The sequence below is a fragment of the Polyodon spathula genome, chromosome 41 (genome assembly GCF_017654505.1).
Source record: "Polyodon spathula isolate WHYD16114869_AA chromosome 41, ASM1765450v1, whole genome shotgun sequence".
Taxonomy (NCBI): Eukaryota; Metazoa; Chordata; class Actinopteri; order Acipenseriformes; family Polyodontidae; genus Polyodon; species Polyodon spathula.
The window spans coordinates 388,429-412,228 of record NC_054574.1 but is presented as its reverse complement, the minus strand read 5'-3'; the positions used below and the strand labels follow the sequence as shown (position 1 = coordinate 412,228).

General features: G+C 39.4%; 2 protein-coding genes and 1 long non-coding RNA gene across 3 annotated transcripts in view; 2 read left to right on the top strand and 1 right to left on the bottom strand.

Annotated features, from left to right (window-relative positions):
- LOC121305104 overlaps window positions 1–1,761 on the bottom strand; it is a 16,634-nt gene extending 14,873 nt beyond the window's left edge. Inside the window, exon 1 of the long non-coding RNA XR_005948034.1 lies at window positions 1,107–1,761. This is a non-coding gene — a long non-coding RNA (uncharacterized LOC121305104). The remainder of the gene's footprint in view (window positions 1–1,106) is intronic.
- A 360-nt stretch (window positions 1,762–2,121) lies between these two features.
- On the top strand, window positions 2,122–12,949 carry lhx1a (LIM homeobox 1a). The gene is made up of 5 exons (XM_041236666.1): window positions 2,122–3,068; window positions 5,347–5,570; window positions 6,556–6,833; window positions 10,104–10,269; window positions 12,042–12,949. Exons 1-5 carry the CDS (start codon window positions 2,899–2,901, stop codon window positions 12,410–12,412), a joined length of 1,209 nt encoding a protein of 402 aa, XP_041092600.1. The 5' UTR covers window positions 2,122–2,898; the 3' UTR covers window positions 12,413–12,949.
- A 6,331-nt stretch (window positions 12,950–19,280) lies between these two features.
- On the top strand, window positions 19,281–23,491 carry LOC121305122 (protein AATF-like). Its single transcript, XM_041236667.1, has 5 exons — window positions 19,281–19,414; window positions 20,573–20,743; window positions 21,751–22,119; window positions 22,403–22,540; window positions 23,402–23,491. Exons 1-5 carry the CDS (start codon window positions 19,330–19,332, stop codon window positions 23,422–23,424), a joined length of 786 nt encoding a protein of 261 aa, XP_041092601.1. The 5' UTR covers window positions 19,281–19,329; the 3' UTR covers window positions 23,425–23,491.
- Window positions 23,492–23,800: the final 309 nt, after the last annotated feature.

Sequence of the window (23,800 nt, the reverse complement as noted above, 5' to 3'; positions counted from 1 at the left end):
TTCGTTTTGTGTTGGCGTTACTTCTGAGAGAGTGTAGATTACTTATAAGCACAGTGTTACCACTGTAAACAAGGCAGAAAGATCCGTATTGTTTGTATTACATTATAACGAATGCGTTTCATATTCCAGACTCCAAGCACATGCCCGCTGAAACCGCAAACTGAACAGCAGGGCTGTTGCTGGACGGCTTTCTTTAACTGGACGTAGACCCTTCCTTCACTAAGCATTATTCAGATAACAAACAGCTAAGCTTGTTGTGGATGTTTATTGGTGAATTTAAGAAGGGCTGTTGCTGGACGGCTTTCTTTAACTGGACGTAGACCCTTCCTTCACTAAGCATTATTCAGATAACAAACAGCTAAGCTTGTTTGTGGATGTTTATTGGTGAATTTAAGAAGGGCTGTTGCTGGACGGCTTTCTTTAACTGGACGTAGACCCTTCCTTCACTAAACATTATTCAGATAACAAACAGCTAAGCTTGTTTGTGGATGTTTATTGGTGAATTTAAGATGAATGGATTTAAAAGTGCTCATTACACATCGAAAGAGGGTGGGACCGATTAACAAGTGCCAGGGTGATCGAATGACTTGTAACCCTCTGTTCCTGTGCCAGGCGCCAGGCGCTCTTCTATAGGAGACCTTTCTTAAAGACCTTGGCTTGAAGACAGTTACACTAAGCAATATAACAACCATCATAATAATGAAACAATAAGAACAACAACAGCAGTGCAAATGCGTATAACAATAATAACGAATAGAATCATTAATAACAATTGTGCTTATTTGTAACAATACGGCAGCGTAATTTCAAACATTGGTTCGTTCCTTATAATAACCTACTGTACACTGAAGACTTATTAAAAGTACTTATGAATAATTTTCATATATATTAATATATATATATATATATATATATATATATATATATATATATATATATATATATAACATTATGTAGTGTATCAAGGGGAGAAGCACATCTAAAGGTGTATTGATTGATCGTAATATAATAAATACAGTTTCACAAAGTAAACAGGTCCATTCCTACATTTAGAAAATATGCTTCTAAAAAAAGAAAAAAGGAAAAGTTTGAACTTATTTACTCACCTCGGTCCTCTGAAAAGATCCGACGTGGTATTTCAGCGCGGGCGCCCAGGATGGTATGTGTCGCATGTGTGCAGACTTGACGCCACACATTTAAAAGAAAGGTTCAGACTATAGTCCCATATTCAAAAGGCCATAAATACACGTATGAAAAGTGCAGTTTATTACTGTAAATTAACATTGACTTGCAAGTCTGTGCTTCCCCATTGAGTCTCCCATAGCAAACAGCACGACAATTGAACTCAATAAAATACAATCCGTCCTGCAAAACCGGAATCATTCCGGTCATAGTCTTGACATTGTGTCATATATAGAGCTATGACATATCCTCTCAAAATCGATAGGCGCACATGATAGGAATAAGTCGTGGGTTGCGATTCACTTCTATAGACTATATTAACAGAGCGGCAACAGATTAGCTAAATACAATCTAAATACAATTATCAAAGAAGAAAAAAAAAAACTACCGGATTCCTTAGAGGTATACAACGCGGACCGGTTTAGCACAAAGCTTTCTAATTACACCGACACTACATATAACATAAGAAACTGCTTTCACCGCATTAAAAGCACCGTTGCTCTAGTTATTCTACATGTAATACAATTTCCGTTTATATAGATAGATAGATAGACAGATAGACAGATAGACAGACAGATATATTATTTTTAAGAAGATAAAATATTTTTAACCATTATCTAAATGGCCTATCTATCTATCTATCTATCTATCTATCTATCTATCTATCTATCTATCTATCTATCTATCTATCTATCTATCTATCTATCTATCTATCTATCTATCTATATATATATATATATATATATATATATATATATATATATATATATATATATATATATATATATATATATGCTCTAGTCTCGCAACTAACACATGACAGTTTGTAAGATTTTTGGACATTCGAGTTCTTCCACTGTTCTCTATAAATAGCACGGAGTGTACACTCAGAGCGTGGAGGGGCTAGTTAATGGTTACTTGGATGGCGAGGCGCTGATTGGCGCAGGTGTTCAGTGACGTAGCGAGGATGTGAATAAGGGTGGCGTGTGCCTCTAGGAACATGCAGACTAGTGGAGCTTGTATCGGGAGAAGCAACTGACTAAAGTGATCAGTACAGGAACAGACATGACAAATACTCTCTAACTTCACACAAGCAAAGAGGACAGACACTGCAAGGGCTTAGGTATTTAAAAAGCTACTTGAAGCAAAGAGCGATGGGCATGAAAAACACAATCCTGCGATTATGGTAGGCATGTTTATTTTTGGTGCTAATGATACTGTCCGCCACAAATTGCATTAGATGCATGGCATAGATGTTAGTTAACTATACTGACAGCACTGCTCGTAATCCCTTTTACATGCGCCCAACCTGACGAGCGCAGTGTGGGTTTGTGTTTTTAGTGCAAACAGGCCGTGGCATGGTGCAAGCATTGCAAGCATTGTTTGGTCATTTATGTTTTGGAAGAAGAAATAGAAGGCTGATCTTCGTGGCTCCGGGCTGTGTTGCTCTACCTCAGAACTGACAAAAACCTCTTGTGGAATCTTCGTATTTTGGGCCAGAAAAGGGGGAGAACGAGCGAAAGAGAGAAGGGGGTTGGTTTTCTTTACCTTCTTCCTCGTCTTCTTCTTCTTATTCTTCTTCTTCACCACTCCAATCGACCCAGAGGACCTCACAGCAGACAAGAACCAAATCCCTTCTAGTGAAATCCACCGTGTTGCAAATCAGCAGAGACAGACAGAAAGCCCCGCCGATTCCTGGGACTGGATCCAAAGACGATGGTGCACTGTGCTGGGTGCGAAAGACCCATTCTGGACAGGTTTCTGCTCAATGTTCTAGACCGAGCCTGGCACGTGAAGTGTGTGCAGTGCTGCGAGTGTAAAGGCAATTTAACGGAGAAGTGTTTCTCGAGAGAAGGGAAACTCTATTGCAAAAACGACTTCTTTAGGTAAGCACCTAGCCGTAAACTTCGTTCAGAAACAAACACCAAATGTATTCAATTGATGTTATTGTTTTGTTTTGTTCTATATCTGTTCAGATCTGTTCAGATACATATTTTTAAACAGTGTATTGTGTAATTCTATAGCCTATCATCAGACATTTATGCAATTCACCGCCAAACTAGTCTGCTCGGTTTAACAGTACGCGTGAGCAAATATTCCATTAAAATATATCAAATAAATAAACAAGTTAATGCAAAACACCTCACTCACTAAAATGTAAAAACGCGCATTTTTTTGACCTGTACAAACCGGCTATTGTACGGTCCGGTGCAGGTGTGTTTACCAATGCTGCTAAACCAAAATATCTACCGAGAAATGAAATCTAATAAACAGCAGATCAATCGCAAGAGAATGTAAGATATTCAAATAATGCAAGCTTAAATAGGAGGCCTACCTGCATTACTGTAGTTTATTAAACGAAATATCTTTAAATGATAATAGCTGGGGGTTATATATATATATATATATATATATATATATATATATATATATATATATATATATATATATATATATATATATATACTATTGTTTAAAAACACGTCATTTAATTGTTGAGCTGGCTTACAAAAATATATTTCATGACATTTTTATAATTTGTAGAATTGGTGGTTTAGAGCTCACGGCATTGAAAAAATTGTACATAATCTTTATTATCAGAGAAAATAAATGTCCTCAAATGTACTAAACGAATCTATAACATACGCTTTCATGCGGACAGATGATGAGTTGAAAGTTTCTGTAAATGTATCCATGTTACAGGCGGGCTGCTTTCAGGAATGAGAAGCTGCAGCTCGCTTTTGGGCGATTGAAAGGTGGATTGTAGCAGGGCGTGTGGTGCAGTAAATAGCAGTGCCAGTGATGAAGTAATGAGCAAACGAAGCCCTCTTTGTAGCGCTCTGCTTCGCAAAGGATGAACTTTGTGTATTCGGTCGCAGGCAATGTTCTAAAGGAAATGGCACGTTCCTTTAGGATATCTGTGCAGAAAGCAGAGGAACTGCAAAGATCAATAAATAGAGCGATTCCTGGAGGAAGTCTGAGCCGTGCCAGTGTTAGGTGTGTCTGCGCCGCCGGGCCATCGCTGCGGTTCTAGTAAATATGTGAGAAGTGGATTTAAATAATAAACTCGTTTGAAGAGGAAACCCGAAGACAAAACAATCACAGAGCCGCAATCCACATTAATTAGTAGACCAGCGCAACCCACACGGGTTACATGTGTGCACTGTTGAGTGAGGGACGTGCTTTAAAAGGATTTTTAAAATAAGCACAGTGTGAAAAGTGTTGATTTCATTAATGTGGAACAGAATGGAAGGCTAACAAACCAAACCCCAATTACCAAACTAAACCACACAGCTCTCCTGTACAGGAACATATACAAATGCGTTGTGTGCGTTTAAATACCGTGCATATCACATAGCGGATCCTTATATACACATTTAATTAATAAAGAAAAGAAAGCAAGGTCGTGTGTCTATCAAATAGTGGTACAGCGTGTGTGTTTTATATATATATATATATATATATATATATATATATATATATATATATACACACACACACACACACACACACACGTGCGTTTTAAATGATTCTTTAGAAAATAAAGATATATTCAAATAATAATGTTTCTCATACGTGTACATAACAAAATTTAGACAAACATATCAATCACCTTTAAATAACGTTAGTGTGTGCGGGAATGTTTGTGTGTGAGATCGACCCTCAATTACAGTTTACACGAGAAAACTAAGACCAGCAAAACCGCGGGGTGTTGAATGCTATATCATTATCATTATAGAAGCACAGCATCACAAAACTGTACCAAAAAACATTATTATTATTATTATTATTATTATTATTATTATTATTATTATTATTATTATTTTTAGATTGAAGTGGGTTCGATTCATCATTGAAACATGTTGAAGTTTCATTCAATCGACCCTTGTTGTTGCAAACTCTTTACCCCGGATATATAGAAATGCATGGGTTGCAGACCACAGTGGCAATGGAATGATGATTTTGACAGGGCTGTATAACATAGAAACACACACTATATAGTGACTATAAACAGAAAGCAGGGATGCACTATGCCGGCCTGTATTTATGGATATGGTATGTATGTCACCACGACCCCGGTGTTCATTCATCATACACACGCAGAGTGCGTTCCTGGTCTTGCTGTGCGGTAAACTCCGCTTCTGTTTTCACTCGCTCTTGCAGGCGCTTTGGTACCAAGTGTGCGGGCTGTTCTCAGGGCATCTCCCCGAGTGACCTGGTGCGGAGAGCCAGGAGCAAGGTGTTTCACTTGAACTGCTTCACTTGCATGATGTGCAACAAACAGCTCTCCACCGGAGAGGAACTCTACATCATCGACGAAAACAAATTCGTGTGTAAAGAAGACTTCCAGAACAGCAGCAGCGGCAAAGATAGCAATCTCCTCTCAGGTAAGACTTTACCTTGCACACTGGAGTGTAAACCCCGCGGTGTTTATTGTTATCAATAGTAATACTCATAATACTGCTACTGCTGCTGCTGCTGCTACTGCTGCTACTGCTAATAATAATAAATAATAATAATAATAATAATAATAATAATAATAATAATAATAATAATAATAATAATAATAATGATGATACTAGCGCATTTTCACGCTCTCAGTGTAATAATAAGAGCAGGTGTGGTCTTGCTTTCTTTCCCCACGATCTTTAATATGTTATTAAACTGGGAAAAGATACCAGCGGCGACCTAATCCCCTTCCTGTTACATCATCGGGGTATTGGTGGATAGTGTGATTATTATTATTATTATTATTATTATTATTATTATTATTATTATTATTATTATTATTATATATAACACGTTTTCCAGTCTTGGTTAAATCGCTGCTCTTGTGTGTATTTGAGCAATGTTATATTTTCAATGGGCTGGAACAAAATATTGCAAAAAAATTAAGGGATGGGCCATTATTGGCGATGGCTCTCATTTTGATTTATTATTAGGAAAGTAAAACACACGTTTCTGTTATTATTATTATTATTATTATTATTATTATTATTATTATTATTATTATTATTATTATTATACCCGTGTATGCTTGATGTATGCGTAACTTGCACGAAGAACCTAATGAAATGCTGTAATGTAAAAGTCTGGTTCAGTAGAAGCTGTGTGTGTTTAATTATCTGATTAATAAATTACACGAGGAAGTACAAAGTAGTGAATGAACAACACGCAAAGCAAGCATTAACGCGCCCATTTAACACAATATATGCGCCTGTACAGTATTATCGCTAAATATTTTTGCAATAAGCCAACTGGCATTTATCGGTGAGCATAGTGTTTCTGGGCGGCATTTGAAACAAAAAACAAAACAAAGGAAAGTATTGTAAACCATTACTAATTGTATACATGTATTTGTTTTACTTCCAGTAACAGCCTGTAGCGACCCCAGCTTATCTCCGGATTCTCAAGACCAGTTGCACGATGACGTTAAAGATTCGGAAGGCACGACCCTTTCTGACAAAGAAGGCGGTAATAACGAGAATGACGACCAGAACCTGGGCGGAAAGCGACGCGGCCCCCGCACCACCATTAAAGCCAAACAACTGGAGACCCTGAAAGCGGCGTTCGCGGCCACGCCCAAGCCCACCAGACACATCCGGGAGCAGCTGGCACAGGAGACGGGGCTCAACATGAGGGTCATTCAGGTAAAGCCGGGGGCGCTTTCATAGTGGCAGCAGGGCTTTAAAAAAAGAAAGATGTACCGTGCCTGCACAGCAGCCAGATTCCGTGCATGTTCCACACGGAGGCATTGTACAATTACTTGTGAAAGAAAAATAAAACTGGTTTAAGATAAACGAATAGGCCTATATACGGCACAAATAATAATAATAATAATAATAATAATAATAATAATAATAATAATAATAATAATAATAATAATAATAATAAGGGTATTTCATACATTGTGCAGTATGTGTAGCATAAGTTTTGTAACATAAAAACTACAATGCTTTTCCCCAAAAGGGTGCAAGTTACACTTTTTGCAAAAATATAATTGTGCCCCTATAAGCACAAATACTGTATGCACAAATATCAGTAAATATGCGAAGCGCAAACACACTAAATTTAAATAGAAATCACTGAGCGTGGTTACAATGGCATCAAACACACTTCCCCTTGACAAAGGTGTGTTAAAAATACTGAAAATACTGAAAGCTATCTTTATAAATACTGCGCCGAAAGCCTGTGAAGCCACTGCTATAGTGAAGGTGGCAGACATAACAGGTGTCGGCCCGGGGATTATTTCTAACGACGTGCTGCTGTGTGTAGGCTGTGAGAGAGACAGACACACGGAACAGTGAGAGATGCTGAGCACCTGAACTGCGACGTGGGCAACAGCGAACACATATGGAGACAAGAAAGAAATATCCCAAAGCGTTGCAGTGTGAGCGCACTGTATGCAAGCCGAACTGGTTTCCAGGGTCTGCGGCTGCAATGTAAACCATCCCTCATGAAAGGGTGTAGCAATTGATATGTGCATGAGAACAGTTTGCTACAAAAAATAAAAAATAAATAAATAACCGCTTCTCTTGTATCTCCTATCAATCATGAACGCGGCCCGGTATGTTAAACGCGCACTGGGCTTCTGCTAACGCGGTGCCGCCTGGTCGAGAAGGGCCTCGCTGTTGTTGTTTTCTGTCGCGTTTCAGATTGTAAATTTTACCTACCTGTTGGATGGAGACATTAGATAGAGATATATAGATTGAAATCGTCAGGGGTTTTGGAACTATCAAAATGTGACCAGATTTAGAGAAACACGTTGTACATAATTTGGGTGTAATATATATATATATATATATATATATATATATATATATATATATATATATATATATATATATAATACACTAATACAGACTCCTGGCCGGGCGGTTGGCTCAGAGTCAGAAACGACTTTTGTATATATATTTCTGACTGAGCCAACAAAGGCGGTCCAGGAGACTGTATTATAAATATAATATTATATTATTATTATTATTATTATTATTATTATTATTATTGACATTCTGCTATATTGTAGTGTAATTTTAAATAGATACATTAGATGCATTAAATAAGCCACTGTTTTTGTTATTTTGTCTTGCATTAAAAATGTAAAATGAAATACAAATGATCTGTAACAAAATACAAATCAAGCATAAATGAAAGGCACACATGAATACTGCCCAGAACAAGAAAGTAATCGTGCCAAGAAATGCGACCTCATTCCAATGCATCTCCAAAAACTCCAAGAAAAGAAGGCGCCGGGACAGGTGCGCGTGGACAGAACAATGCGGGAATAGCGCGAATAGAGCAACACGAACTCCGAACGAGCCCGGGTGCGTGACACGGATCAGGCGCTTTAACAATCAGACAGTATAGCATCAAGGGACACGGGGAATCTGGGATAAGGTAACACATTCATAGGAAATGCAAACAGAAGCCCTGTGAAAAAGAGGGTTGCTTGGAGATTAATGGAGTGTCGAGGCTAGACATTTAACCGTGTCGCAGAAAATAGCAATTAGGCAAAGGAATTCAAGAGAGCATATTTATACTGCACAATAATAACCTTATAGAGACGCTTAATATATCAGTAACAGCCCTCCTATTAAGTATTAATTGGAGATTTGAAATCCCGCTGCAGCCCCCACAGCCGGGGTAAATGGAGGGTTAAAGGATCATTAAAGAGAGGTTAGATGTGCGAGTCTCGGAGTGACGATAATTAGGCGTAATCTTGTCACAGCAATAGGAATTCATTCAATCACCGCTGACCTGCCCTGGAGAGAGCGCGGGCACGCCGTGCGCGGCTCTGGAATGGAATTCGAACTTCAAGAAAACTTAGACTTCATGAGCCGAGTGTTATCATCATAATACTAATACTAATAATAATAATAATAATAATAATAATAATAATAATAATAATAATAATAATAATAATAAAGAAACATTCTATTTCAAAACATCCTTAGATTAATGGATTACTAAATGTAATGCAATTTAATAAAATACTGTAGCTTGCACTTTTATCAAATGATTATTTTCTTTAATGGAATTGTAATATATATATATATATATATATATATATATATATTATATATATATATATATATTATATATATATATATATATATATTTAGTTGTCGCATTTTATCATGCATGTCACAGCGCGTAGACTTATCCAAACATGTTGCCTGCAATATTTATTTGAAAGGAAATATGACGAACGTAAAAAACTTTATTAAATAATAAACACAGACTGATTTTGGACCATTATACGGCTATTATTTATTTGTATTATTTCAATAGTTTTATTCTATTAAAAGACATTGCTTCTCGTACTGCTTGATGGTTAAGTATAGTCCGATCGTAGATTTCTGCTTGTCGATTTGATGAAGTTTATCCGCTGTACCGGCTCTCATCTCGGTCCAGGGTTACTGTTTTTTCATTAAAATATGGTTCCTTCTATTTTTCTCATTATGTTACCTTATTGGTTTTGTGTGTATTCATGTCCCTGTCTGTATGCCTGTGTGTGTTTTTATAAGATGCGTTCTTGTGTAGCGCGGCAGATAAAAGCCCCAGATCTATTAACAGTCATATTTATCAAAGCGATCACAAACTAAAACAGTGCGTCCAAATACTGTACTTGTTTTGTGAGTTTAATCTAGTGTTTATTGAAATGCATTCGTGTTTGGAAAATCTCCCCTCGTGGTTAATGCAAAATGTAGCTGAATTAGATCTGTGCTTTTCATCTAACTTTGCTAGCCTAAATTAAAGTCGGCCTGTGCTTTAATAAGACTCGATTGTCTTTGAGCGGTTGCATTAAAGGGGTCGAGAGGGCATCGTTTATTTAATGCAAATGTCAATTGCTTTCAAATAAAATGGAGGCAGCGCATTATAAGGCTATGCTCACCTACATTCTGTTTTATTTCTTGCAGGTGTGGTTCCAAAACCGGCGTTCCAAAGAGCGGCGAATGAAGCAGCTGAGCGCGCTGGGTGCCCGCAGGCACGCGTTCTTCCGCAGCCCTCGGAGGATGAGAACCCTGGTGGACAGACTCGAGCCCGGGGAGTTAATCCCCAACGGCCCCTTCACCTACTACGGAGGTCAGTGCAGGACTCGGGCTGGGGGGTGGGGAGATTCCTGGACTCGGGACTGGGGGTGGGGCGGGGGAGATTCCTTTACATTATATCGGTGTTGATCAGGAACGAGAACCCGTGTAACGCCTGGGTGTGAAGCGCTGCTTTGCCATTTGTTACCCTTTGAAAAAGATACTAGAGCCAAGTGTGCTATCTTTGAAAATGAAATATTTTAAATAAATAAAGATACAAGCACCCCCATCGAGTTATTACTTTGCCCATTTTAATAAAATTAATACATGCGTGTCGAATTCTGATATATATAGGCCACATGTAATATTTTATTTGGTTCGTAGGATTACACGCATCTATCCAACCCTATTGCATCTTAATAAAAATACAACTACTCGACTAATAATAATAATAATAATAATAATAATAATAATAATAATAATAATAATAATAATAAATAATAATAATAATAATAATAGTAACACGTTTAAAGTCACTGGCCCGTGATAATATAAAGGAGTCCGTTTTTGTTAAGGAGTTATTATTTTATTATCCCGCTTTGTGTTTGTGAATCAGGGCATCGGAGCTCCAGAGTGCTTTCTTCACTCTATTGTAAGTGCTCCTACCACAGTGTAGTGCTGTGACAGATCTTAACGAGAGTCCAGGCTTAGACAGCATCACATCTCCACTGAGAGGGCGCTGCTTACATTATTATCTCACTGCAGCTGAGCTGGGCTGCATTATTTTCCTTTTCAATGCACCTTTAAAATGCACTGCCAGGACCTGACAAGCATTGGCTCAGAATGAAACCGAACACAAGTGATCTGAAAGCAAATTCTTATTGAGCCCGCTGTCATTAAACACAATTACACAGCTGAGTGTATGGCCTTTCATTCCCGTTTATTGATGTGCCTTTTCAGTTTAGAGTCTAACACAGTACACATCACGATTATTTCTAACTACACTGTATTTATGTGAAACACAGGGTGGAATAATGAAATATACCAGTGTGTGTGTATATATATATATATATATATATATATATATATATATATATATATATATATATATATATATATATAGATAGATATAGATAGATAGATAGAGATAGATAGATAGATAGATAGATAATCTATATACATGCACACAAAAAATCATGCTCTTAAAAAATAAACTAAGCTTCTTTATGGGGCAAATAGTGAAACATGCACATATACTGCAATTTCACTAAATATTTTAAGCATTTGTCTTATGCCACAGTAATTCAAAAAAGAAAAGAAAGAAGGATGCTGGAGAACAATAAATACTTCATTTGCAAATTCCTTCGGATTTAGTAACTGTCTGGGAAAATCTGAAGCCGTGATCAGCGGCCAAACCATTAGCATTAATATTTAACAGGGCTATTTCACCCTGTAGATCAGTACGCCAGATAACCAGGCTGCAGAGGCATTTCCTAGGCATGGGTGCATCACGACATCCTTCTCATTGTTAAAGTGCATGCAAAGTGAAATAACCCTGCCTGCCCTATGTAACAAACACATTGGATTTTCATGCCATTTCATCCCAACTGAAATGATTAGGAAAAATCATGCCACCAAAACAGTCCTTACAGTCAGCAAAGCAGTAAGACTAGAGTGTTGTAATAAAATATATTGGTTACCAATTGAAAAATGGAGCTGAACATGATATCTGAATCCACTACCTGAATTAACTGCACTCATGATGGTTCCAGCCCATTGCATTATCACATAACCTGTTAACTAACTCTGCCTCCCTTCCATCTTCAGATTATCAAACTGAATACTACGGCCCTGGAAGCAACTATGATTTCTTCCCTCAAGGACCGCCTTCATCCCAGGCTCAAACCCCGGTGGACCTTGCTTTCGTATCTTCGTCCGGACCTACAGGCACCCCCCTGGGTGGGATGGACCACCCCTTACCTGGTCACCACCCCTCCAGCGACTCCCAGCGCTTCTCCGACATCCTTTCCCACCACCCTGGGGACTCCCCCAGCCCGGAGCCCGGCATTCCCGGCCCGCTACACAGCATCTCCTCGGAGGTGTTCGGCCCCAGCCCTCCTTTTACCTCACTCTCTATGAATGGAGGGTACGGCTTGTCACACGCGCAGGCAGAAATGAACGAAGCCGCGGTGTGGTAGCCACACAGTGCCCCCCGACTGGCAGTGCTCAGCGCTGCCGGATGACATGTACACATTTACCTTGGTATTGTCCTGATGTACAGTACAACGAAACTAAACTTAATACGTAACTATGTTCCTGCCCTGTGTTGTGTGGACTGACGGATCTGGCATGGGTTCAAGGCAGTGTGTGGTGTGATGGGCTCAGATTGTCAAGCTCCAGTCTGTTCCACGCACACCACAGGAGAAAGAAGTGCCATGCTCAAGAGAGGGCTTTGGCTTTTTTGGGGGTTGGGGGACAGTACAGGTTATGTCAAAGCCTGTAGACAGCTTTACAGAAGCCCAGGCAGAATGGATGTCTCTTGGCTTGGAAAAGTGCTTACAAGCGAGCTAGAAGCAACAAGGTCATTTATTCTCAACTCAACGTGTTCCTCGTATTTATTTGAAGAATTCTCAAACCTCTTTGCCTTCTCTAGGCTCTGCCATATGAAAACTCTGGTCACATTTTTGACAGTAGATGTATTTCCACAAGCCCGGGGTTGGGGAGGTGGGGGGGGGGGGGTTATGCTTTTGTAAAACTGACACAGTATTTATGAGTGACTAGTTTGCCTTCAAAAGGTTAACTTAAAAAACAAAAATAAAATTAAAAAAGTTATTATCGCGTAATATATATATATATATATATATATATATATATTATATATATATATATATATATATATATATATATATATATATATATATATATACCTAATGGGTCTGGGGATTGTCCCCTTAAATGAATGGAAGAGAACTCCAAATGTTAATATATGAAGTTTACCTTCTAAAAACAAAGAAAAGAGAGCAATGTTGAACAAGGGTCTACAAGGAACGAGAACAGTCAACTGTTTACGTAATATATATTCCATTCAGGAGTTTCGGGATAAACCATGTTTTAGAACCTCTTGATCCAGAACAAAACAAACAAACAAAAAAATAATAATGTTTGAAGCAACCAACCAAACTGTTTTGTATTGATTTTATTTATAATGTATGGAAAGCAAAGTTTGCTGGCTTGTGGTTCACTGTGCTAGTTTGTACAAGATGTTGTTTACAAAAGTAAAAAAAAAAAAAAATATATACAAAAAAACTCAACAAACAAGTAGACAGTTGCCAAATAAAACTATAGCACAATACTGTAAGAGTGCTTTGCACCATGAACTGCAGAAAGAGTTGAAACGAACTGTACGTGTGTAAAAAACAAACTAAAAAAAACTAAAAACTTCTGAATTTTTTAGTCTGCTAAAGAAACATTCATAAACAAAAATTGTTAATATAACTTACTTAGACCGTTTTATTTTTGTGTCTTTAAAAGGAAAATCCAAACTATTTAAATGTATGGTCAAATATGCAGTGTCTGCGGCTGCTATTTCTTTCTTTATATTTCAAAGTCCTCATGATATGTCTTTTATTGTTATAATAAACCTAAACAAACAGCTTATGTGACCTCCAGTGCATATTAGACCATTCACTGTATAAATACAACATGTTGAATAAAGTGTGTGAGTTTTTAATAAAATTAGAAAACACGAAGCGCCACGGTTACAGCCTTGTTCTTTCACGTGGGAGCAGGAAACGGGCAGCCAGCAGGTGTTATCTATCACTTGACCACTAGGTGGGACAATTATTCAAGGAACAAAAAAAGTCACCCGATGATGCCCTTCTGGTGCACAATGGCAATGATACAATGAAGCGACGCAGCCAGGAGGTAAATTAAAGGGACTGGGAATGAAGTCCGTCTACTGCAGATTTGCCCCACGGGTCTTGTAACGTTGTGGTGAGGTTTCAGTCCACAATAAAGATCTATGGAAAACAAGGGTTAAATATAATGTATAGTTTGAATCTATTAAATACCAACTTCATGCCTATAGCGATCAGCGGTCACTGGCTTTAATGCACCAGCCCATGCAGTGGTATTCTAATAGAGTACGCGGCTGAGCTGGTGTGGCAGAGGCTCAGTCTGCTATCCTCAAACAGAAACCACACTGCATCATGCGTACTGCTCCTCCCCGGCGTGCCAGCATGCACAAGATGAACCTAACACAGACGTGTTTACGTGTGTGTGTGTGTGTGTGTGTGTGTGTGTGTGTGTGTGTCCACAGTGCTGTGAACCTGTAAGAAAACAAGCAGCTAGTCCCATTTCACTGTGAATACGCATCCTCCTATCGTGTGCACACCACGGCGCAGGCTTTCGAAGAAGCGCGGGCTGCGCCTCTCTCCGTTCATTATAAAAGCTTTGATCGGCGAGGTAGTTCTTCAACCTAAATGCATGCCTTTGCAATGAGATTTTACGTACGCCTGTAATTTATATATATATATATATATATATATATATATATATATATATATATATATATATATATATATATATATATATATATATATATATTATATAGATCTAACGATTATAAAGGGTGCTCTGGAGACCCTATAAAGTACATGTCTACAGAGTTTTAACGGGCGTTTTTTTTTTTTTTTTAAACTGGAATGAATATTAGTTAATTTGCTAAAAACGCGTTAAAAGCCAGAGAAACACATCTCTGAAGGCAGGGGGGGGGGGGGGGGGGGGGGGGGATGAGGGGGGGGGGGGGGGGGCAGCACAGGTTGGGGGAAAATGTCCGTTTACATTCCTTCAAATTTTATAAGAACTATTCATATGACCCTGGCATATGTTAAACATCACTGAAATGTGGACCTAAGGATTTATAAATAAATCCATTCCAGAATTTTGTTTCAGACCAAATAAAACAACAAACAATAATTAATACTTTTTTAAACTGGAATGAATATATCAATTAAACGATTATAACGCAATTTGCAACTAACCCCAGGATTCAATTTTAAGGAAGTTACTGCAATCTTTATCTTATTATTTGTACTGGATAAAAAAAAAAAATATATAACTGTGCGCAATTATTTTATATCTTTATCACAGTTTTTTTTTTTTTTTTTTTGTTATTTGGTACTTTCTAAGATTGGTGAAATGTAGCTGCATTATAATTCAAATATAATCATAAGGACATTTGTTTTTGCTAGTTTATAATATTGCTGCGGTTTTTTGCTTCAAGACCGAGCCGAATATACTTCATGAGTCCCAGTCCAGGCTGATTAACAGACCCCCCCCCCGGTTTCACATTAATCTTCTATGAATGAAACATCAGCACCAGGTATTACTTGCAATAATAAATATTTGTTTTTTCATTGGAAGAAAATAGTGGTATTTGTGCATGGGGTTGGGAAATAACTGAAGCTCTTCGGTCTCAGTGTAGAGACTTCCGTCCCCCCCCAAGCAAATCCAGTACGCCAGAGTCCCCTATACATTCAAATGGGCAATGCGTCTTGGCGAATGTAAGTTTAAGTTTACCTAACTAATACCTTGATAACCAAATTGGCGCATATGCGTATACAATTTGTAGTGACTTGAACACCTGGAAATTCAAAAATTTTAATTAAGTAAGGTCTCAATAAATTTTTTTTAAAATCACAACCAAATTGTTGTTGTTGTTGTTATAACAATAATAATAATAATATATTCAATAATAATAATAATAATAATAATAATAATAATAATAATAAAGAAACGCACACTTCCTGCTCAAAGAAGAGACACTCAAGTACACAGTAATGGAGTTATCCAAATAAGTTTTTATTTTATGAAACAGAAGAGCAAATGTTTTAAAGGCTAAATATTTAAATTCATTTCTAGTATGAAAGACCACTTGAATAAACAGCTAAAATACAGAATGAAGCACTATATGCAAACTGTACAGATCCAACAGGACCCTCAGAAATATCTATTGAGATGAACAGTACAGTATATATTATCATTCAAAAATAAGTGGGACACGGTTTGATTGTTCCACGAATAAACGAATAAGTGGCTATTTGTCAGTTTTTCATGTGCTTAAAACCATTGCACTGCTGTATTGAAATACAAATAAGTCAGATTTATAAATCCAGTTTTAATTCATTTCCGTTGCGCAATCAAACCAGAAAAGGCAACCTTCCGTGCTGCACGCGTGGTTCTGGAATCGCTCGAATGGAGGAAGCTATTTCAAGCCGAGAGAAGGCGCGGCATGTGCGTGCATGCTTCTTCACGATTATTACTCAGACACTATTTTTAGTAAATGGCAAGTCTTTAAAAAAAATAACGTAATCCCCTTATTACTATTACTTGCAATAATAAATATTTGTTTTTTCATTGGAAGAAAATAGTGGTATTTGTGTGTGTAATAATGAAGTCCCGTTAGGTTAAGGTCAGTGTGTGTGTGTAATAATGAAGTCCCGTTAGGTTAAGGTCTGTGTCTGTGTGTAATAATGAAGTCCCGTTAGGTTAAGGTCTGTGTGTGTGTGTAATAATGAAGTCCCGTTAGGTTAAGGTCTGTGTCTGTGTGTAATAATGAAGTCCCGTTAGGTTAAGGTCTGTGTCTGTGTGTAATAATGAAGTCCCGTTAGGTTAAGGTCTGTGTCTGTGTGTAATAATGAAGTCCCGTTAGGTTAAGGTCTGTGTCTGTGTGTAATAATGAAGTCCCGTTGGGTTAAGGTCTGTGTGTAATAATGAAGTCCCGTTGGGTTAAGGTCTGTGTCTGTGTGTAATAATGAAGTCCCGTTAGGTTAAGGTCTGTGTCTGTGTGTAATAATGAAGTCCCGTTAGGTTAAGGTCTGTGTGTAATAATGAAGTCCCGTTAGGTTAAGGTCTGTGTCTGTGTGTAATAATGAAGTCCCGTTAGGTTAAGGTCTGTGTCTGTGTGTAATAATGAAGTCCCGTTAGGTTAAGGTCTGTGTGTGTGTAATAATGAAGTCCCGTTTAAGGTCTGTGTGTAATAATGAAGTCCCGTTGTAATAATGAAGTCCCGTTAGGTTAAGGTCTTATCCAATACCCAGACACAGACACAAATTATTACTTCAGGGACAATCCAATTTCCTACGACCACATATTACTGCCGGCAAATCCAAAGTCCAGACACAGATAACACATTATTACTTCAGGGCAATCACAATTCCAGACAAACATTATTACTTTCAGGGCAACCCAAGTTCCAGACACAGACACACCATTATTACTTCAGGGTCAACCCAATTCAGACACACTATTATTACTTCCAGGGCAACCCATTCCAGGACACCGACACAATTATTACTCAGGGCAGCCAATTCCAGACAAACATTATTACTTCAGGGCAACCCAAAATCCAGCACGCACACATTATTACTTCAGGGCAATACAAATTCCAGCCACACACCACACACTCGGCATTAACTTCACGGGCACCCAAATTCCAGACACAGACCGTCAACAGAGTGTCTGTGTGTAATAATGAAGTCCCGTTAGGTTAAGGTCTGTGTGTAATAATGAAGTCCCGTTAGGTTAAGGTCTGTGTGTGTGTAATAATGAAGTCCCGTTAGGTTAAGGTCTGTGTCTGTGTGTAATAATGAAGTCCCGTTAGGTTAAGGTCTGTGTGTGTGTAATAATGAAGTCCCGTTGGGTTAAGGTCTGTGTCTGTGTGTAATAATGAGGTTAAGTCCCGTTGGGTTAAGGTCTGTGTCTGTGTGTAATAATGAAGTCCCGTTAGGTTAAGGTCTGTGTCTGTGTGTAATAATGAAGTCCCGTTAGGTTAAGGTCTGTGTGTAATAATGAAGTCCCGTTAGGTTAAGGTCTGTGTCTGTGTGTAATAATGAAGTCCCGTTGGGTTAAGGTCTGTGTGTAATAATGAAGTCCCGTTAGGTTAAGGTCTGTGTCTGTGTGTAATAATGAAGTCCCGTTAGGTTAAGGTCTGTGTCTGTGTGTAATAATGAAGTCCCGTTGGGTTAAGGTCTGTGTGTAATAATGAAGTCCCGTTGGGTTAAGGTCTGTGTCTGTGTGTAATAATGAAGTCCCGTTAGGTTAAGGTCTGTGTCTGTGTGTAATAATGAAGTCCCGTTGTTAAGGGTTAAGGTCTTAGGTGTCTGTGTGTAATAATGAAGTCCCGTTGGGTTAAGGTCTGTGTGTGTGTAATAATGAAGTCCCGTTAGGTTAAGGTCTGTGTGTGTGTAATAATGAAGTCCCGTTGGGTTAAGGTCTGTGTGTAATAATGAAGTCCCGTTGGGTTAAGGTCTGTGTGTAATAATGAAGTCCCGTTAGGTTAAGGTCTGTGTCTGTGTGTAATAATGAAGTCCCGTTGGGTTAAGGTCTGTGTGTAATAATGAAGTCCCGTTAGGTTAAGGTCTGTGTCTGTGTGTAATAATGAAGTCCCGTTGGGTTAAGGTCTGTGTGTAATAATGAAGTCCCGTTGGGTTAAGGTCTGTGTGTAATAATGAAGTCCCGTTAGGTTAAGGTCTGTGTGTAATAATGAAGTCCCGTTGGGTTAAGGTCTGTGTGTGTGTAATAATGAAGTCCCGTTGGGTTAAGGTGGTCTGTGTGTGTGTGTAATAATGAAGTCCCGTTGGGTTAAGGTCTGTGTGTAATAATGAAGTCCCGTTAGGTTAAGGTCTGTGTCTGTGTGTAATAATGAAGTCCCGTTGGGTTAAGGTCTGTGTGTAATAATGAAGTCCCGTTGGGTTAAGGTCTGTGTCTGTGTGTAATAATGAAGTCCCGTTGGGTTAAGGTCTGTGTGTAATAATGAAGTCCCGTTGTGGTTAAGGTCCCGTTGGGTTAAGGTCTGTGTGTAATAATGAAGTCCCGTTGGGTTAAGGTCTGTGTGTAATAATGAAGTCCCGTTGGGTTAAGGTCTGTGTCTGTGTGTAATAATGAAGTCCCGTTAGGTTAAGGTCTGTGAAAGTGTCCTGCAGTATATTTCGCACACTGCACACCACGCCCCTCCTCATCAGAACTCACGGACAGTATGCCACGCCTCTGGATGACGCAGTTGTGAAAGCGCCCTGCTCTGTTTCGCTGTCCCTTCTCTACAGACTGTATAAGCATGGCGGCCTCCCTCTCCCAGCAGCTGGAGGAGCTGTTGAACCCTTTGCCGAAGATCGAGGACCCCGAGGACGACCAGGATGAAGGTAAGGAGCGCACCTTAACCGGGTCGTTCTGCAGGGTTATTGCTTCGCCTCTTCATAAAGAAACGCACCCAGCGCTCGTCCACCAGCAGACAGCCTGGATGCGGCGTGTTAACTCACGCACGAGTCCCTGTTCCCTCTCTACAAGCAAGAGGCACCGCACCGTGGCTTTGCAACTCGAGTCTGAGGTGTACTGGTGACTAACCCTAACCCTGAATAAAAACTTGCACTCTTTATCAATATGCTTTAGTAGCTAGATATACAGCAAACGTACTTCCTCGTAAAGAGAAATTGATTCACATACCCTCTGTACGCTGCAATTGCAACGTACCCCACTGTTTTAAAAACTACCTTGGGCTGTGTCGCTGACTTGAATAAGACTCGCCTGTGCTTGTTGCCCGTACAGTGCTAATCAAGCTTGTAGTAAAACCTGGTATGGGTGGAACTGCCATGCAATAGGACTCTTGTTTACATCCCACAAAGGTTGGTTTCTTTGTGTTTAGTTGTTGTTTTTATAAAGTTGGTTTCTGACTCCTCAGGTATAAGAGGTGAAAGAGCCAGAAGGGTTTGGGGCATTATTACTGTAAAAACAATGAATAAACAAACGGACACGTTCAGACCCTAACAATGGCCCTTCCTTCACATCCAGTCTGGCATCAGTTCTCTGTGTGTTAAATCATTTGAATAGACAGCTCTGTGTGTTTTGACCTGCAGTAAAATTGTGTTGGAAGCTTGCATCCCTACAGTTGTAGCTGAGGGAGGCTCGCTGAACGTATCAAACAGCGTCATTGCAAAATTGCTTGGGGTGATTTATTGATATAACAATTGATAAAATGCACACATTTGTACATAAGAAATGTGTTCCTGCACAGCCATGAATATTTAAGTTTATTGAGTAATGTAAAATGCATCATGGACGCAGTTAAATTGTTAAATGTGTCTGGGGGGAGAAAAAACCCCATAGAAATCAATTTGTATCCATCCATTATTTACTGCCTAATGCTTTCTATTGAATAGGTTCGTTCTTTTGTCCTGGCGGGTTTCATTAGGTAACAAATCACTGGTGGTGTTTATGTTAATTTGCTCTGCCAAACTCACCTATGCATATTGCAAAAAAAAATGAGTAACTATATATTAAACTCCTTCCTTTCCAACTTCCAGCTACTAAAGCCAGAGTGATAGAAGCGTTTGATGAAGGGGAGCATGAAGAAGGACCTCTTGCAGTTAGCAGGCTGCGCAGACACGCCTCCACCTTTCTGTCCGATACAGACAAGCGGTACCTGGGAAGGGCCATCTCCAGAAGAGCACTGCAGGAGGAGTCTGAGGAATCGGGTACATGAGCAAGAGCCTGTGTGCAGTCCTTGCGTCTTCCAGGGCTTCATGCTGGGTGCAGGGGTTTGTAAGGGCAGACACTTAACTCTGTTCATGGAGCTCAGCGTGTTTTCTTGTGCAGCACTGATGTCCAGCGATGTGTGGATTTATTTGGGGGGGGGGTTAGTAAAAATAAGTGAAGGTTCTTATTTTAGGAATGTTAGATTCCATTTATTTTCCAAAACATTCATACTAGGGTTGTAGTCAGCACTGTTACGGACATGCGATCCATTACGCTGTGGAGCTTCCCCATTGTAAGAATGAACTGTTTGGAGATGACGTTGCACGCAGCACAGGCGTTGGAGATCAGTGTAACCTCTCTGTTAATTAAATCCCTGCTTATTCAACGAGAGGAATACCTGGATTAGGGCAGAGATTTGCAACTCAAACTTGAGACATTGCTAATCAATTTAAAGCCATTCGCCAATTCATCTACATTGCTAAGTGAGCGTGGTTACTGCATATGCTAATCGGTTTCCTAAAATGTCATTGTCGTCATGTTGATGTGTATTGAATGCACTGTGTGCAGAGCATCCCCATCTTGCAGATTGAATTATGATAATCAGCAAAGTGCCACAGCAATTTAGCATGTTGTTGTATATATTGTGAATTCATGCACCATGTAATGGGTTCAGCCAGGTCTGTTATTGCACTGCATAGCCCAGCTTCAGATGATGGGAGGGTCTAAAGCCATGTTACAATGACACTAATGACCGAGGTTAAACCCATTGTATTGAGTGTTTAAAGATTCACAGTTCATTCTGAATGACTGCTTCAGTTATATCACTTCTGTTGCTTCATGTTTTTGGTCATCTTGACAAGACAGCTCTTGTAAAAGAGGCTGCGGTCTCAAGGGGTACGTTTTATTTAAAAACAAACAGTAACCTTCGCGTTTTCTTTTCAGGTTAGATTTTTGATCGTATTGCTGCCAGCTACCTTTTCATACAAATTCGGTTTTATTTTTGAAGTTTCTGCAGGTGAGGAAGGGGACTCTGGGGAGGAGGAGGATTCAGGAGCCGATGAAGATCCTGAGGAGGAGCTGGAGGAATCGTCTGAGGAGGGACAGCAGGACTCGGACGAGCAAGAGCTGAAGACCCTGGTCTGTAAGATGAAGAGCAATGAAATCGACCTCCCCAAAGTGACCGACTTCGAGAAGTTTACTGAGGGGATGGACGACATCGGAGACAGCGAAGATGATGAGGAGGAAGAAGAGAGTGAAGAAGGGTCAGAGGAAGAGGGAATGGAGATGGAGGAGGAGGATGGGGCTGTGATGACATTCTCTAAAGAGAAAGTCGGTGAAGAGGTCAAAAAAGGGAAAGCTGTGAAAAACCAAATTGGTGTGTACCGCCCCTATGCAGACTTCATCCTTACTTGTGGTGGACTCAGCAGCAGAACTCTATACAAAATAATTATTTATTTAAATGCATATTTTATCATATTATTATCTTTTGGTTATTGATTATGTGGTTATTTTTAAACAAAAAAATAACTAACTTAAATGGTGAACTAGTTGCTGTTGTTAATAATAATCAACCTACTAATAATAAAACACTTAAAATGAGAAATCTGTAAGTCTGGTGCCTCCTCTAACTGATTTCGCCTCTGTCTCGCTCTCTCTAGCTTTGTGGGACCAGTTGTTGGAAGGGCGAATCAAATTGCAGAAGGCTCTCTTAACAGCCAATCAGCTTCCCCAGCCTGAGACCTTCCCTGCATTTAAGGTGATGGGTGGAGCCGAGATGGAGGGCGCTCTGAAGAACAGTAAGTGTCGTGCTCTCTTCTCTTCATCAAAGTGGAGCAGATCCACGGTTTGAGTTTCTGCTCCAGTAGTTGCATGGCACGGATGCTCTCCTCTGTAGTCTTAGTGATACATGTGCTGTTTGGTCAATGGTGGTTCACTGTGTCTGAGTCCATTAACCTTCCTGTATTCTTGGACAGGACCACATTGTAAAGAAGATGTTCAATAGGGATTATCTACAGGTGGTCATTATATTCCTGGTAAAGACCCATTACAATTCTAACATGTTTGTGTGAGTACATCCAAGCAGTGCTGCTGTTCCATCCATCTGCTGTTCCTTTGTGTAGACAACAAACTCTGGTGCGTCCTCTTACACTTACAGTAAAACCAGAAATGGCTCAAACTGCTGTGCAGTGGGAGTCATATTTCCTTCCCTGACATGCCTCTTTTAAACGGGTGCTTTCTTGTCGACATTGATGAATATCCTAGATTATTTAGTTCCTCCTTGTTATGGTACCACTTCTGTACCATTTGTCAATTTCATGTAGTGCTTTTGCCTGCAGTCAAGTTTGGACCCTCTTGAAAATGAGAGAGTTCTGTCTCCAAAGGTCACGAAACGACAACAACAACGGAAAACATTGTCAGTAAATAAATTGTGCAAAGGGGTTTGTACGTCGGAAACTATCAAGTAGCCGGGACATGCTGAATGTAAACAGGAGGGGGCGGAGCTGTAGAATTCATGACCGTTCCGCTTTTATATACTGAAGTTGGTTTAGATCGTAGAAGAGAGAAGGTGCTGTGCTGTCTTGGGGTGTTTTTCACACCTTGACGATCTAAAGCGACCTGTCAGCCGGTGATAAAGTGTATTTTCCTCTTGCTCTCAGGCTCCTGTTGCATTGATGTTTAGCAGTGGGGAGAGTCCTGTGAGCAGCTGCGATGCTGGGTGAAGCAACGGGGTGTGTTACTGAAATACAGCATTGCTGTAGGTAATTATTTACAAAAATGTGTTCCTAACTTCAACATTCAAGCCTGTGAAACCCACACTGTTGGTGCATCATTCTGAGCAGACTGGGCTTGCAGTCCTACCTCAAAAAGCAACATCTGCTGTACATATGCAAGACCTCTGTGAGTCCAGATCTTTAGAAACAGGGTCTCGTCACATGAAAATAGCAGCTTTTCTTTTTTACACTGAAAGGCATGGGCAGTACAGCGTTAATATTTCATGTAAATCTGCGCTGCTTTCCAGTGCACACGGAGCTGCACTGGCAGGCTGAGATGATGCA